The sequence below is a fragment of the Botrytis sinoallii genome (assembly GCF_014898435.1).
Source record: "Botrytis sinoallii strain Bc 23 chromosome Unknown BSIN_001, whole genome shotgun sequence".
Taxonomy (NCBI): Eukaryota; Fungi; Ascomycota; class Leotiomycetes; order Helotiales; family Sclerotiniaceae; genus Botrytis; species Botrytis sinoallii.
The window spans coordinates 713,364-729,449 of NW_024066028.1; the positions used below are offsets into that span (position 1 = coordinate 713,364).

At 39.1% G+C, this 16,086-nt stretch overlaps 3 protein-coding genes across 3 annotated transcripts; 2 read left to right on the forward strand and 1 right to left on the reverse strand.

The window, feature by feature from the left end:
• Positions 1-8,187: 8,187 nt before the first annotated feature.
• On the forward strand, positions 8,188-8,766 carry EAF02_000169 (uncharacterized protein; the record flags this gene model as incomplete). Its single annotated transcript, XM_038896217.1, has 3 exons — positions 8,188-8,311; positions 8,384-8,488; positions 8,569-8,766. 3 exons carry the CDS (start codon positions 8,188-8,190, stop codon positions 8,613-8,615), a joined length of 276 nt encoding a protein of 91 aa, XP_038763076.1. The 3' UTR covers positions 8,616-8,766.
• A 1,309-nt stretch (positions 8,767-10,075) lies between these two features.
• Positions 10,076-11,584, reverse strand: EAF02_000170 (uncharacterized protein; the record flags this gene model as incomplete). The annotated part of the gene is made up of 3 exons (XM_038896218.1): positions 10,076-10,388; positions 10,636-10,882; positions 11,334-11,584. 3 exons carry the CDS (start codon positions 11,582-11,584, stop codon positions 10,320-10,322), a joined length of 567 nt encoding a protein of 188 aa, XP_038763077.1. The 3' UTR covers positions 10,076-10,319.
• A 760-nt stretch (positions 11,585-12,344) lies between these two features.
• On the forward strand, positions 12,345-13,055 carry EAF02_000171 (uncharacterized protein; the record flags this gene model as incomplete). Its single annotated transcript, XM_038896219.1, has 2 exons — positions 12,345-12,379; positions 12,431-13,055. 2 exons carry the CDS (start codon positions 12,345-12,347, stop codon positions 13,053-13,055), a joined length of 660 nt encoding a protein of 219 aa, XP_038763078.1.
• Positions 13,056-16,086: the final 3,031 nt, after the last annotated feature.

Genomic DNA, 16,086 nt, shown 5'->3' on the forward strand with positions numbered 1-16,086 from the left:
TAAAGAAGAGTATTGAAGGTTGAAAAGCTTTTCTAATGTTTTGAGTATCTTATTGGATCCCAATTGCTTTTGTAGATAATATCTTACCCCTTTGAATGAAATAAGAACCTGCCCAGTATTTACATATTCTGCATTACCTAAATAATAATAACCTTCTGGAATTCATAAACCTTTTAAAATCAAAGTATTTGAAAGTACTTTTTAATTATTCGCAGAACTTTTCCAACCGGTTAATATATAGCAGAATTGTAAATTGAAAGTAATTACTACAAGAATATTCTATATAATATACTTTTTTCGATTGAAATAAGTAGATCGATCTTCGAAAGGTACTATTGCTGGAATAAAGGTGCTATTAAGAGCTCCTAGGCAATTTGCAAAATATATACGATATTTTTCATCTTCTGCTACTCAAGGAAAAGCGAATTGTATAGTTGGATCCGGTAGCTTTACTACTAATGGGTATAATATCATTATAGCATTTAAAACTTGATAAAACCATCTTAAAGCGCATTAGAATATTTATTTATTTATTTATTTATTTATAGTGATTAACGTCTAATATCTGACCTCCCAAGAGGTATTCTAGATGTACTAAGGAGCAGGCCTACAGGCCGCTAGTATTCCAGCCGCTTATAGTAATGTAATATTAGCTAATCAGGGGCTTGTTGCCTCTGGTATTCCCCTGCTCAGTACTGCTCATGGCAATCCTGTGGCTATTCTGTCTAAGGGTTTGTGGTTCTGTTTCAGAGGGCCTTGTTTCGTATACCATCCGGGTATTGGCGAATGATCAGATCGATTGCTATCGATTGGAAAAGCGCTCGAAGCGCTTATGGCTGTTCGATACGGGTCTTAGATTGATTGGGGTGGAGAGCTTATCCTCGGGGTATTGGAGTAGATTGGAATTCGTATAGTTTTGTATAATTTGAATATATCCTAATATAAAATCTGAATCTAGCAAAAAGATTAGTAAAGCTATATTGTATTTGCAGAATGCGGTTGATATATATTATCATATTCCATTTGGATCAAAATCGATTTGGTATAAGTAGTCAGTCACTGTGTGTTTGATTATTGATTGAATATTGAAAGAAATACAATGGGCTTTTCTTAATCCCATATATATAAATATTTGTACTATTTTCGTAATTGAATCTGATATGATAGACTGCAAAATCACTATATCCAGTTCGTATCACTATAAGTCTGTATAGTATTTTGTAAGAAAACTTGAGGCTTTCCAGCTTTGAGGTATTATATACCGGTTTCTATATATTATACATTTTGGAAATCAGACCCCTTTTTTCTTTTTACTATCTGTTCTCGGAGCACCGATATTTGGCATGTAGAACAGAGCGAGAGCTGCTGACTATAGGGAGGCAAGATGGGCCAGGGTCAAGCGGCCCAGTTGTGCTCTGATTAGTGAGGCGATCAGCTGCCTCGTTGCTTTCAATCTCAGTATGCTTAAAGAACCACTTGATTATAATATCGTAGTGTTACATCGCTTGATGATATTTATAATATACTCATTGAGAGGAGGCAATGGTGCTTTCTCGTATTCCCCAGATTATTGAGGTGTTATCAATATATAACTATATTCATCCCTAATAGGGACAATCAATGATGCTCAGGAGGCATTCTAGTTCCTGCTATACGCCAATCGCCTTAATATCAAAAACATGTGACTGTTTGTATATACAGCTATAGTCAATATCGATCTGTTGCTTGTTATAATAGATTGCAAAGCTGTATTTTATGTAGTGATTGTATTTATTATATTGTTTAGACCTGTTTGAAAATACAGAATAGTTTTCTTAAGAGATTAAATCCCACCATTCCTTAAATGCTTTCGCAATATCCTCTTTATCCATATTATTCGTTGGATCGATATGGCACTCGGGAGAGAAGTGAGACTATAAGAATCTGGGGCACTTGGTGATAGGGATTGCCTGTCCCATTCTTTGCAGTTTTGTATTGGGACCTTTCAGAGTATTTATACCTTATCCTTTCTTTTTAATATATAATTTCAATCAATTTATAAATAGGTATTGTGCATTTACTATCTAAAGCCGAAACACGAACCTCAGTCTGACTTGCTTTAGTGCAACAATTCCAGCTAGAAGATTAGCTTCTACAAGAAGTATGATCATCGGGGTTATCTTGTAAACAGGTAAAGCTCTTTGTACTATATTATGAATCGTCTTGCTGACTAGATCGACGTGTTTCTTAATCCCAATGCCAACCGGAATATAGCCTGCATTTAGACATTGTTTGTATAGCTCATCAAACCATACTTCGAAGCCGAAGAGGACAATAGGGAGTATACAGATAATAATCGTTTTTCACAAGCAGGCTGCAGATAATCTGTAGGCTGTATAAGCTATTGATCGGATATGGGATACAATATGCATAGCTTTTACAATATGTGTTTTGATATACTATAAGAATGTTAGACGTTGATCAAAAAAGACACCAAGTTAGTATAAGATTGATTATGCTCTATTGATAAGCTCTAAAGGGGTTGGTATAATGATTAGATCCCGACTTATCCTTATAGCCGGGTTTACAATTTCATATTTTCTCGATATATAAAATAGCTCAAACTTTTCCGGAATGAAAAAGACTTTATTCTGATCTCTCCATTGTAGAATATATCAAATGGTTTGGTGGAGCATATATATATTTGTAAATAGATCCTTAGATATATAATATATAGCTATATTATCAGTATATCCGAAGCACTATACTCTATCTTAATTGAAAAGCTCAGTAAGATAGAGGGTATATAGGATAAAGGAGAGTGGCAATTCCTAAAGAATACTGTATATAATCAGGAAATCCTATATTATAATCTCTTCAAGTCTTATATATATATATCTCCCAGTCAGAAATGAATCAACAAATCACAAGAACATTATAGGCTAATCTTACTTCTTCATACATTATAGAAGCTGTCTTTTAAGAAATATATTATAAATATCTTGTACATTTATTGTTATTAATATAACCATTTTACTAACTACTAAAACAAGCTCAGCATTATAAGTGAAGGCAGCTATAAGATCAATACCGACTCTTTTCAGCAGCACTCCGCAATGCTGAGGGCTGATAATATTGTATCTCATGGCCGTTTATACAATTTGACTGGCAATGTATCTTTCTAGTCCTTTTCTAATATACGATATCAATATAATCGACCTCCACAATCTCAGGGATATTCTATCCTTCTTATCAACCTTGAGCAGTATAACTACTTCAATAAATTTCTATTTGTTAGGGTAATAGTTGAGCTTGAGGCAGGCCGCGAAAATCTTATGTATTATACTTTTCGTATTAGGCCAGCATACTTTGAGAAAGCAAACAATTATCCGATCGATTCTGGGTGATGTGCTTTTGACTCCTATTATATGTTTTTCTACTTCCTTTGCAGTAATTGTTCTTTTCTATAGTAAGATTGTCTGACAGTCCTGTTTCTGTAAAAGATCGTGCTGTAGATTATTCGATACTTTGAAGCGGTTGAGTATTGTTGTAAAGAGTGCTTTAGCTTTTTTTCTGATATTAATAATCTCCTAGCCTTCGATTACCAGAAGAAAGGTCTTGAGACCTGCTTTTGGGGTCAGTTTGTGCTAGTTTATGACTTTGTATAGTTCCTGATTGTTCTATATATTGTTCAAGTACTTAGTCCAATAGGCTTGTTTTGATACTTGCACGATCCTTTGTAAGTCCTACTAGGCAATTATTATTCTATTAGCAGTTCTAGTTCTTCTAACTTATATATATGTTTGGTGTGCCTTTTTATATTTATTGGTCTATTATGGGAATGATTGGTAGGGTTTGCAGCCTTTTTGCCTCACAGCTACTACAGAAACGTTCAATGTGCTTGTGAGTCTAGCAATTAGTTTATCGATATTATAGATAGATTGGAGATTCGGGTTTTGGAAATTCGCTAAGCGGTTAGTTATTATACCTGCCAGGCAAGGTAAATCTGAATTGCGTATCCGGATATGCGCTTGTTCATATTCAGAGATTCCTCTATCCGAGATGGTAGTGACTTGAATGACATGATCGGAGCCGCTGTACAGATCGTCATCGATCACCGTCGTAGCGGTAGTCAGGTTGGAAAAGGTCAGATCCAGAACGTATCCCCTCACATATATAGGGGTACCAGGAATCCCGATATATTCTATTCCCTATTCAACAACCCATTGTATAAGCATGTCACCTTGATTGGCAATTGCTATTCCAGATTCCCACAGATTATATTTAGCATTGAAGTTACCTCCGATAACCATACCAGTTCCTAAAACGATTTCTAGTCCAAGTATATATTCTATTATCAGCGGATCGAGTAGGGCTTGATAAGTATTAAGGATCGAGTACCCGTTAATATTAATCCAAAGTAGGTTTCTGTTTTCGATTTGTCTTATTTATCTGACCTTCAAATTGCCTCCTTTTCGTACATAGGTAATCACTCGTGGCTTATGCTTAGGGCCATCAGCCACTCCCCAGGTGTCGATCGGCTGGTATCGGTCATATGCGGCATGATTTTCAGAAATGAATTATATTATAACTACTTTCTAGAATATATTATAATACAAAGTAGGTTCGCTATACCTACAGATGCTTTCCCGGCTCACTTGTGATAAAGCCATTAGTACTAGGCTTCTATAGAATCTTTTGACTACGTTAAACCACTTATTGCATGACTACCTTCGGAAGTTCCGGCCAGAACCAAAACCATTTCTTCACGCTTCTATTCCTGTTTGCTCCTTAAGCCTATCTAATACCTCCATTATGCCCTCTGCCCTATAGTATCCGATTATAGACTGATACACGCATCCGTCCTCTCGAGCTATATAGACAGTGTCGCTGTCACTGTTATTATATATTATATCTTGTGGCTAATAACCGTTTTGCATTACCTTACTGGATCTCTCCTATACAACAAAACCGACTGTATCTCGCAGGCTTGCTATTTCAGATCCCTAGCCAGATAGCCCTTCTATAGTATTTCCAATCTACTAACCAAAGCTCTACTTGTAAAATCCATTTCCCCAATGTATAGTTTGTAGTCGAAAGTAGAACGCTAGAAACACATTGCATATATATATTATAGAATTAGCCTTTGCCTGAAATCCTTTGCCGCTGTAATACCAATTGAGCACTGTTGAATATGGCTTACTAAAAGCATCCTTTTTATACTAAAGCTTCTTTACTGTTATACTGCTTTTGTGTATTCGAAGATAAAGTGCTAAAAACGTCCCTCCTCCTATTCTATATATACTCCTGTCGGCCCCAGTAGATACTGTCCTAGCCTTTATATACTTCCTATTATTTCCCTCACTATTTGTAAATATCCGATTCAGTATACCTATAGATTATATATATTATTAGATTGTAAAAACTCTGTATACTAGTGTTCTAAAAGTATTCTATCGATTTTCATTTGTTAAGTTAAAGATATCGGCCCTACTCTCAATACAGACTTCAGTCAGATTTAGCTATATTATAGAAGCTTTATTATCCGTTGTTTCAAAGACTAATTCTGCTTTGCAGATACTTTGCCATAATATACTCTAACTCTGCTTTTCACATAGATTCATAAAGATATGATTCTATATCAATCCCACTCTCATTTCCCTTCTACCATCGAATGATTTTCATCTCTGTTTTACTGGTAGTCCTTTGTTCCAAGCATCTTCGCGATCACCCTCTGGTAATCAGCTGCGCATACCTTTGCTCCCAGTACGGCCTCCGATTAGTGTACAACCACCACCCGGCTCCAGCTGACTCTACTTAGCTCTCCGATCGCACGATCGAAGGTTCGTAGGATACACCACGTACAGGTGAGAGTCATTGTATCCCGTGTATTAGAATAAACCAATAAATAGATTTATATAAGGTGTTTTTCGTATCTATGGATTGTTTCTTCAAAATGAGAAAAGGCTTCAGCTGTACTATGTATAGTTCCATACTGGCTTACAATATAGAGAAATATATATAGCTTTTGATCAATTGAAGCATATTGAGAGTATTGTAGCTTTGTTTTTTCATAACAAAACTCGATCAAAAGTCGAAAAGTGCGTAGAGGCATATGCAGTTGTTCTTGATAACATTGAGGGTGTTTAGAATCAAGAAGAGATTGTGTTTTAAATTCATCAGAAATACCAGTTCTTTTTTCGAAATTGGAATACAATAAAAAAAGCCAATAACAGCAGCTAAATTATAAATCAAGATAGAAATAAACTGTTCAGAATCATCAACCTTATTGTCGCTTATTGTGAATAAGAAAAAGACAGTTTATAATCTAAATCATTAATAAAATCTAAAGCTATAATAGAAAGAATATTGAAGAATCTACTTTTAAACTAAGCTATATATATTCTAGTATGTGGGGAATAGAAATATAAAATAATCTAAATCGAAATCAGAGACAATTTAAAGAAAAATAAAGATACCCTATAAATTTAAGTATTTGAAGCACTAATATCATTATAATACTATATGGATATAGAGTGAAAGGCCTATAAGAGCTTATAAAAACGCGGATTATTTGTCAGATTGAAAACGAGGACTGCTTTTTCTAATTCTCGTTTTCAATCCGCGCTCTTGTTTTCCCATACAAATTTAATAAAAAACACGAATTATTTAGTATCATTTTAGAATAATCCATCTCCTCCCTACCTCGAAATATATTAAATTCATTGAAATACGGATTATTTGACGGAATCCGCAATTTGATATCTAAACATGAATTCAAAATCCGCTTTCAAAAAGAGCAGAATATTCAGCGGATCCAGTGCGGATTTGTACATCTAAACTAGCCCTTAGTATAGTTTTTGTTGGTAATTCTGGTGATAAAATATCGAATCTAAATCTCGCATTCCTCCGAAAGCTTTCAGACTTATTATTGTATATTAAACTTTACTAAGCAAGTGGAATGAATACATACGCAGTACGGCGATTGGTCACATCGCACTTGTATACAAATTCATCGCCACCATTTATTTCAATCTTAGTCTGCTTCAGCCTTCTGCTCGCGAACGATATATGGGATTGGGATTTGATAAAGTGGGCGCGATATATACGTACAGAATCTACCGATTGATCATTCAACTCAGCGTCTTTAACAATGGGTGCAGGATACGAGGGTGAGGGGACGTGAGAGCGGGTAAGAGCTTGGCGGCCGGTCTTCCTGGTAGGTTATGCACCGCGGCTAATACTTTAATTTAAGCTTATTACTCCATGGTTGGTAGGGCTTAACTCTGTCGGATATGGGTTTTTTATGCGGCTTTGCCTTGGTAGTGAGTGGTACGGTCGGTCACCTTTGGGTTTGGGGAGTGGAGAGCAAGCGCTTATGAGGATAGGGGGTTGTGTGACTTGGAGTATAAGCTTAAGCTTGAGGGGGAGTGGGTGGGTGGTTGATTGCGTGTGAGAATCGAAGACGAAGATGGGGGATCGCGGGATCGTGGGTTGGGTTCGGCGCTTAGGATGGAAGATTGGAATGGAAGGTTGGAAGGTTGTGGATTTTTTTTGATTTTTTTTAGATTTGTTGTTGATTTGCGCGTGAGAGTTATGCTGTCGTATCGGCTGTATGATTCTAGATCTCTTGTTTTCTGATGATTTAAATGTGGAGTCTTTTTAGTGGATTTGGAGTGTTGGAAGAATCTCGAGTTTAGCAACTCCGTGAATATCTTGGGGTTTTGGCTGTTTATCCTCCTGTGTTTTCTCTATTGAAGCTGTTTCATTGTATATTCCCATTTTAGAGACGTAAAATAATCCTTCTCTGTCTAGTCGTCGCCCCCAAAGTTGGGCGGAGCAGCGAAGCGTCAAAGCGACGAGATGTCCAAAGGAATATGACCACCTTGGCGTATTACACAATGTATAATGCCAAGGGAGCAAAGTAATTCTGTACGAGAAATCTTGAACAGCATGACAAAATTTACTGTCAAGAAATGTATGTCAAAGAAAGCCAAGTGTAAAACAGCCTCTGGATAGTTTTTACATGAAGATTGATCCTTAGATTGATGGTGAATAGAGAGATCAAAATCTATATAAACTCAGTTTCTGTCACGCATTAAAAATTTCTCTTCATCACACAATCATTCAATCATTCAATCATCTCACTCAACCATACAACCAACTCAATCACCTCAATCTAAACCATCCAACAAATCCACCGCAATCATGCAATTCACTACCATTATCATTTCCTCCATCCTCGCTCTTGCTACCAACGTCGACGCTTGGTCCCTGGATGACCATACTCAAGTCTGGACTGCAAACAACAACTACACGACCATCCGAGGCTGTAAGTGTTCCCATACGCATCTTATCCGATCCGATGGTGTCAGTTGGATATTGAACTAACTCTACTTCTTAGCCGTTGTCCACGAAGCTTGCACCGAGATGAACACGCAGAATATACATCCCGGCGGAGCGGATTGCGCTTACTGGACTAATGGTGTAGGGGGAATTTTGAATGGAAGTATGTATTTTGTTCTTCTTTTTGGTTTCAGAATGATAATGAGTCGGATATCATGGATGCGTACTAACACAATGATATAGAGTGCAGCTATCAAGGAAACTCGGTTCTTTGCATCAGTGGTTGTTAGAGGACGGGAGCAGATGCGCTGTCGGTGATAGACTTGTGATCAGGGTTTGCGGGGCTTTTCGCCCTTTAGATGTTTCGTTCTCTTCGGTTCCGTGTCTGTTTTTGTAGATCTCATTTCGGTATATAGTTCAATAGAATAGAGTGGCCACTCGTTCCTTGGATCCATCGTTTTGGGTTTATGTGTTTTTGTGATTCTTTTCTTCTTCTTCGTGAGGTTGATCGTTATGTTTTTCTTGTGTTGTAGTGTACTAGTGAAATTGCTCTGTACTTTGAAGTTATCACATTCGACTTGTTGTAGTTTTGTATTCATGAGTTTAATATTCATAGCCATTCTAGTCGTGCTTTCGTTCTACTACTTTTAGCTCGCTTCTGTTACTAGTATATATTTTCCTCTCATTGTCTTCTGCAGTTTTATAATTCTAGACTCCTGAATAGGTAAATCATTCAATAGATTATTACAGTTCTAGCTTCTGGAATAAGCGTTAAGAACCTACAACTTATGAAAGTGTGAAAGTATTTAGGGGGGGCTAAGACGCTAATTTTTAGCCGATATATTCACTAGCCAGAAACTTTCGAATGCCACGGTGATTAACAGGGTTACACTTCTCTTAATTGATGTGATCTATGCTGAATTTTGCCACCAAAGAAACTAATGCATATCCAGACCACGATCTCTTTCGCAACATACAAAGCGATGGTAGGTTATAGATAAATTGAATCAATTCTGATATACATTCTTTCTTCCAGCTCTTGCACATTTCAATAATTCTCGGAATTTGTACAATTCTATCATACAATAGAGCCTCAGATCGAAAGATCTCATATCATTGAACTACGGCTTGTTAAATTGATAACGTTGCAGTGAACAAATAAGCACGACACGATGATATCACCAACCATTACCGATATTTAGAAAGTAAAGTAACCCTCAAGTATCTCGGCTGGACCCCATAGAAATCTAAAGAAATCTAGATACGCTAGCAGTGGGTAACCGGTCGAGACCGAAGAAGATAAAAATACAATATTCGAAGTAAATTTCCTTGACCACGATTTAGGATTTCCCCATCCATCTGAAGTCGAAGCTGGTGAAGTAGATTGAGAGGTCCCCATGCGGGAGTTGGGAATAGCAGCAAAGCTTATAAATGCAATCATGATCTAGAACTTACAGATTTGAGACTGGCGAAATCGGGCAGGCGTTGAATGGCAGATGCGATGGAATTGTGGTATTTAAATTTGAGGGGAAGGAAGGCTATATAAGGGTTTTCGGAGTACCTATGCGGTTTGACTACCAGGCAAATTGTCTAGAAGACTCGCAATATTTGCAATGTTTAAACCACTGGAATCGTTTGAACATGTTGGATCAAAATATTCCCAGAACGTGAGAGCTTGCACACCTTATTGTTATCAATTTTCTATGACCAAGTTTTACGGACACACCGACGTAACATGTTTAAAAGAAGACCATGTCTATTGATTAATCACTTGGACCTATGAAAGCGACTAGAATTGACAAACAATAAATATCTCTACCCCATCATCACACAACCACTCGTCTCCTCTTCACGCCGCTCTCGGTAAATCATCAATGCATTTCTTACTCCTTGTCCTTTTCTCTTATCCCCTTTCCTCAACCTCTGCCACGCGAAATGCGTTTGTTCATCAAGAATTAACCCTGTTATTCAGAACAAAGCAAAACCAAGCATACTTAATTCTCAGCCCCCAAATCCCAGGGCAAAATCGAATCATCCGTCCACACGCCTCCTTTTGGTTTCCACTGGCAACGGGTTACTACATGTTCCCGCGCAGAAAAGCCAGAAACGAGAGAAAAAAAGAGGAGTCGAAGCCATGTCAATAAACTCCTCGAATACATCAATCAACCAATCAATCGACCAAAAACATCCCAAGATATAAAACAAGGGTTTTAAGACCAAGGAATATATCACAATATCATCCAACAATTCCCTAACCTCCAAGTCGAAGAAAAAACACAGTGAAATCCAATAATGTAAAATAAAACTCACCATAGCATACTGTTCCTGCGGTAAACACTTATGACATAATTCCTGCCACTCCTCACTCATATTTTCCTTGGTTCCATAAATACAATATTTAAGTAACGGTCTCCAACCGTGTTTCTCGAGTAGAAATCTCGCTCCTTCTCTTCCAATTCCGCCTTCGGCTTCACTCCAGCATCTTGTATCGTTAGTTTTATCTTCAAAAAATGAGACTTTAGATGATTTTTTTTTTTCAAAGAAATGAAAGTCTACGCTAGGAGAAAAAGAATTTCGTGGGAGAAGAGGTTGAAAATTCGGGGTTGAAATCGAGATATAGAATTAGGTAAATAGGAAAACCTGCAAGATTGATGAAATTATTCACATACTCTCCAGATTAGTTCTTTAGCTTTCTCCTCTCCGAATTGCATCAAGAGAGTTTCTACGCCTTGACGACGGTAAGAGGGATGCGTAGCTAGGATATTGAGGACTGTTCGATTTCCATGATTAGTTCCTCTTATTCCTCATAGAATCTTCTTCCTCCTAAGGAAAGACGAGAGAAGAAGAAGAAAACCTACTCAAACACCCCCTCCTCATCCAACTCATCCTCGGTCTAAATGCCTGCTCCAACACAAAATTCGCAAACTCCCTCCCCTCCCCCCCTCCGCCCACCACCCCGCCTCAATCTTCGGCATCGGACTCGAAAAATATTCTTCTCATTCACCAACCAATTCGCCGCGCCGACTACCTCACCAGTCTCACTATCCTGAACAGTAATCCAATGACTCCTTGGTGTATGCGTGTGATTGTTCCAGAACCAGTCTTGGGAGAGGCTGAGCGCGGTGGGGAGATCGGGAGCGGAGGGCGTTTGGATGGCGACGAAGGGACGGTAGGGGGTGCGGTTGGCTTTTTGGATGAGTAGGGCTATGGTATGGATTTCGGGGCGCGTGTGCGCTTCGGTTACGGTGAAGGGGGACATTTTGGGATAAAGGGGGTTGTGTATGTGGGTGTGGAGAATGGGAGATGGAGAAATTGAGCTAGTGTGGTGAGTTGAGAAGTAAGTACTCAAATTATCTCTTCTATTTCCTTCCTTGAGGATTCTCGAGATTCAGAAATATATGTCTTTTATATCTTATATCCCGTATCTAATATTCCGCACCTCGACCACGTCACAATTGTTCGCAACAGTTGGTTGGTTGGTCTGACATACATCGCAAATTACAATTTCCTACAACTATATCTCAAAAAGGAAATTCCTTATCTATTCCACGACATCGAGTTTCTAGCTTCCTGGTTTGGATAGTTGTAACAGGAGTATATGTTGGGGATACGTATATCGTGAGGAAATTGATACGGGTTGTTAGGAAATTGGCTTTTTTTGGTAGTGTGGGAGAGAGGTGGGAATTTGGAAAAAATCTCCCGTGTAGATTTTCCTTGTACGAGTAGGTATATAGACATGGAATATTATGTTACTTTTATTCTCAGATCTTAAGTATGATAAGTAAACTTGCAGTTGTAAAGAAGAAGTCTTCAAGTCGTCTGAAAGCCCTTCATCATCCATCCCTCCACACCCTCGAGCAATCTCAAGTCAAAATGTCTGATTAAAAAACCAGACGACCCATCAACTCAAGATCAAAAGGCCCCTCCTATCAAAGCATGACCGACCCTAACATCATCGACTTCGATGGCCCAGACGATCCCGCAACCCCATAAACTGGACTCCCCGCTACAAATGGTCCATGGTAGCAATTCTTTCCCTGATGAATCTAATGGTGTACGTCTCAACCCTAAATCTCCCTCACCTTCTCCTCACTAACTCCTCCAGAAATCTAGGAACCATTATCGTAGCACCCGCAGCCCCGCAAATCCTCGCAGGCTTTCATGAAAACAGCGGTCTATACTCTACCATCCTCGTATCCATCTGGGAGCTAGGCGAAATTCTCGGGCCTTTGATAATCGCGCCTCTCGCGGAGCTTTATGGAAAGCTGGTTATATACAACGTAGCCAACGTCCTCTTCATCATCTTCTCGATTGGAGGAGCGACCAGTACTAACATCGACAAGCTCATTGCGTTTCGATGTTTAAGTGGTCTGATGGTTGCATCTACAACACTCAATGATGGAACTATAGGTGACATGTTTCCTCCAGAGCAGCGTGGAGGTGCTATATCACTTATCAGTCTTTTTCCACTACTGGGTATCGTCGTTGGTCCGATCATCGGAGGGTATCTTACGGCTGCTGCGGGATGGCGCTGGACATTCTGGATCATCACTATTGCAACCGGTGTTGTGCAAATAGGAATTTTTGTTCCTGAGAGAAACATACGCGGTAACGATTCTCCAAAAAAAAGACGAACCGGTTTAAGAAAGGAAACAGGAAACATGGCACTCTCCGATCTAAATATGCGAGCGATCTTTCTAAAAGCGAGGTCTTCCGAACGGGAGCTTTAAGACCTGTAAAATGCTTCTCTTCTCTCCGATTATTCTGATTATGTCTCTGTATTCGGCAGTTATCTACGATGGCTATATCTAGTAATGACAACCCTAACCGAAGTATTCGAGTCCCAATTCAACGTATCACAAGGACCCGTCGGACTCACCTTCATCGGGATAGGAATCGGCATGTTTATTGGAGCCATCAGCTGCAACCTCCTCCTCGACAAATGGGCGATCCGAGCCGCAGCTGGAGGAGAGATAAAACCGGAATACAGACTGCCAGTTATGGTTCTTGGCGGTATGATTCTCCCAATCGGATTCTTCATCTACGGATGGACAGCCGAAAAACACATTCAATACGTCGTCCCCATTATGGGGACCGCAATTATATCTTGCGGGTTGATACTTACGACTCTTCCTTGCGTCACATACATGTGGACGCATATACGCAGCATGCGGTGTCCGCCATGGCAGCTATGATAGTATTACGAAATGTGGCGGGTACGGTGCTTCCTTTAGCCGGGCCGCCCCTATATACGGCAAACTTGGGCTAGGATGGGGCAACTCAGTTTTGGGCTTTGTTGCACTGGCATTTGTCCCCATACCATTATTGCTGGTAAAGTTTGGAGAGAAAATTAGAACGAGTAAGAGATTTGAAATGAACATGTAGACGATAAGTTAAGGGCGTGGCAAGACGGGAGAGAGTTTGAAGCTTGGGTTTTGTTGTAGATGGATATTTTCAGTGGTCTTAGTATTGTTTCTCCGTACACGACAGCATACTGTTTCGAAGAAATCAATCTACTTTCGCCTCATTAGTTCATTCAGCAGGCAGTGAACCTAATGTTGATAAATCATCAATATTTGCCAACTTCCAATATTAGCAAACTTACAGTGAATTATAATTATATTAGGGTTAGGTACTGAGGTCGGGCTGCTCTGGATACCTAGGTAGGTAGGGTATACCTGGGTATTTGAACTGATATTCACCTGGTGGTGTCTCGTAAGATAAAGTAAATATTCTACAAAATGTTTCTGAGTATGATTATATGATATTTATACAACTTAAGCGATCTGATCAAAAGATTTAGATTATATTATAATACAATTATAAAATGTTAGTTTCTGAAATGATATAGTATTGAATTACGAAGTTATATAATACGGCAAATTACTCTCATGCCCTCCGAAGCTATTTAACTACTCTTGTATCCTAAGATACTTTACTCTCATGCTCCTTGGATTTTACAATAGAATCTATAATCCTAAGTGACTAGAATCTAATTATTTCAAACTAGATTCTATAATATGAGAATAGATTCTAGTTACATAAACTCAAATGAATATGTAACGCTTAACCTTAAAAGAATTACGAGAGCAGAATACAAAATATCCTTTGAATCTAGTATAATACACCGTATCATCTCACCATATCGGATCAGAGATAACAGGAGAGTATCCTTACTAGACTTTACTAACATAGCTAAAACTGGGGAAACTTGGGCAAATATTGTGATATTCAAATCAAAATCAACGCCTCTGGATAGTTTGCCGATTTCCGAGAATAGGAATACCCGAAAGAGACTTTATAAAACGAACTAAAAGTCACCCGATCAAAAGCCAAATGAAGACAAGAGTATATCGTAGCTAAGTGCAGCAGCCTTATCAACAAACTACGATCAAGCTGGCGCATTTTGGAACACTAGCTCTGATTTGGGAGTAACTTTCCACGACTCCCACGTAAAGGGACGAAAACCACTCAAGATAAAACCTCTACTTCCTGCTCATCAATCACCTTTTAGCTTGCTCATTTATTCTCTGCATGTCTGAGAAGCACTACTAAATCCTGAAAGTGAAGTTTACCCGATGTCTCAGAGTTCGAATGACTATCGCAAAACATTGCAGTGAACAGTACCTGTTGTGGTTCTTGGCGGTATGATTCTCCCAGATATGTATAGATCCTGCTTACCATATTCTTTCTCCCCCATCTCCAGCAATGATGCTAGCCCTCGCGTGGTAGCTTACAATGCAATCCAACACATGCATCTTGTAAACAACAACGAAGGAGTAGGAAACGCCATCTTAGTTTTGTGTCGATACATTTCCGAGATAGTTCGGCGACGCGAGATACCTTCCTGACTAACAATAACCTCGCCATGGGATCGTTCTCAGAGGCCACTATGCCAGCCACTGATCGCATCTTTAGACGCTCCTGCTCTTCGAGAATCTCAAGCAACTCGCAGGCTTCGAGGCCCTTATGCAGAGAGCTGCCCAGAGACCCGGCCACGTCATATCCCGCAATGTCACCAAGTAGTTCATGCGCCGCAAATATTTCACCCAGCAAACCCTGTAATATCTTGGATCAATAGGACTCTAACATTTTGTACGCTGGATGTTGTATTAAATACCTTTTCATATTTCTCGACCATCCGCTTGAGACGTTCACTGATCACATGAACACAATAGCTGAGTCAGATGATGAAAAGGATCAAAGCTATTCGGCAGTGTACGATGTATAACGAGTCTCGCAGGGTCCACGCATCAATGACTCCAACAACAAATGACAAGGCGCAAAACTTTCGAAGAGACCACGACGCATCAGATTTTACTAACAGCAACACAGAATCACAGATCAAAGAACAACTTGATAAGTTGATAAGTTGGACTCCACCGCAAGAAGCTCACTCCCACAAAGAGCAAAATACAGCTTGGAACTAGAGTAATACAACACCCCTAAAGAAAATTCCACAAAGACTACCTAAACAAGATACTTTTTTCCATTCCTCCCTCCAAAAAACCCTCACAAAATCGATACGGATACAACATCATCTTCAGCCGATCCGAAAACCGCGACCCAGATATTTCAGCCTCGCCAGCTTTACGCATCAATCATACCAAAACGACATACATGTGCTAACGAACAAGTCTATACTATGCAGTCCTGATCTACCAGACGGGACAGCTGGGTAGCCGCTACAACGAAACGAAGAATGCTACTTCCACTATACTACTTTCTTTCACTACAAGTAAACTCGACGTGTTTACATTT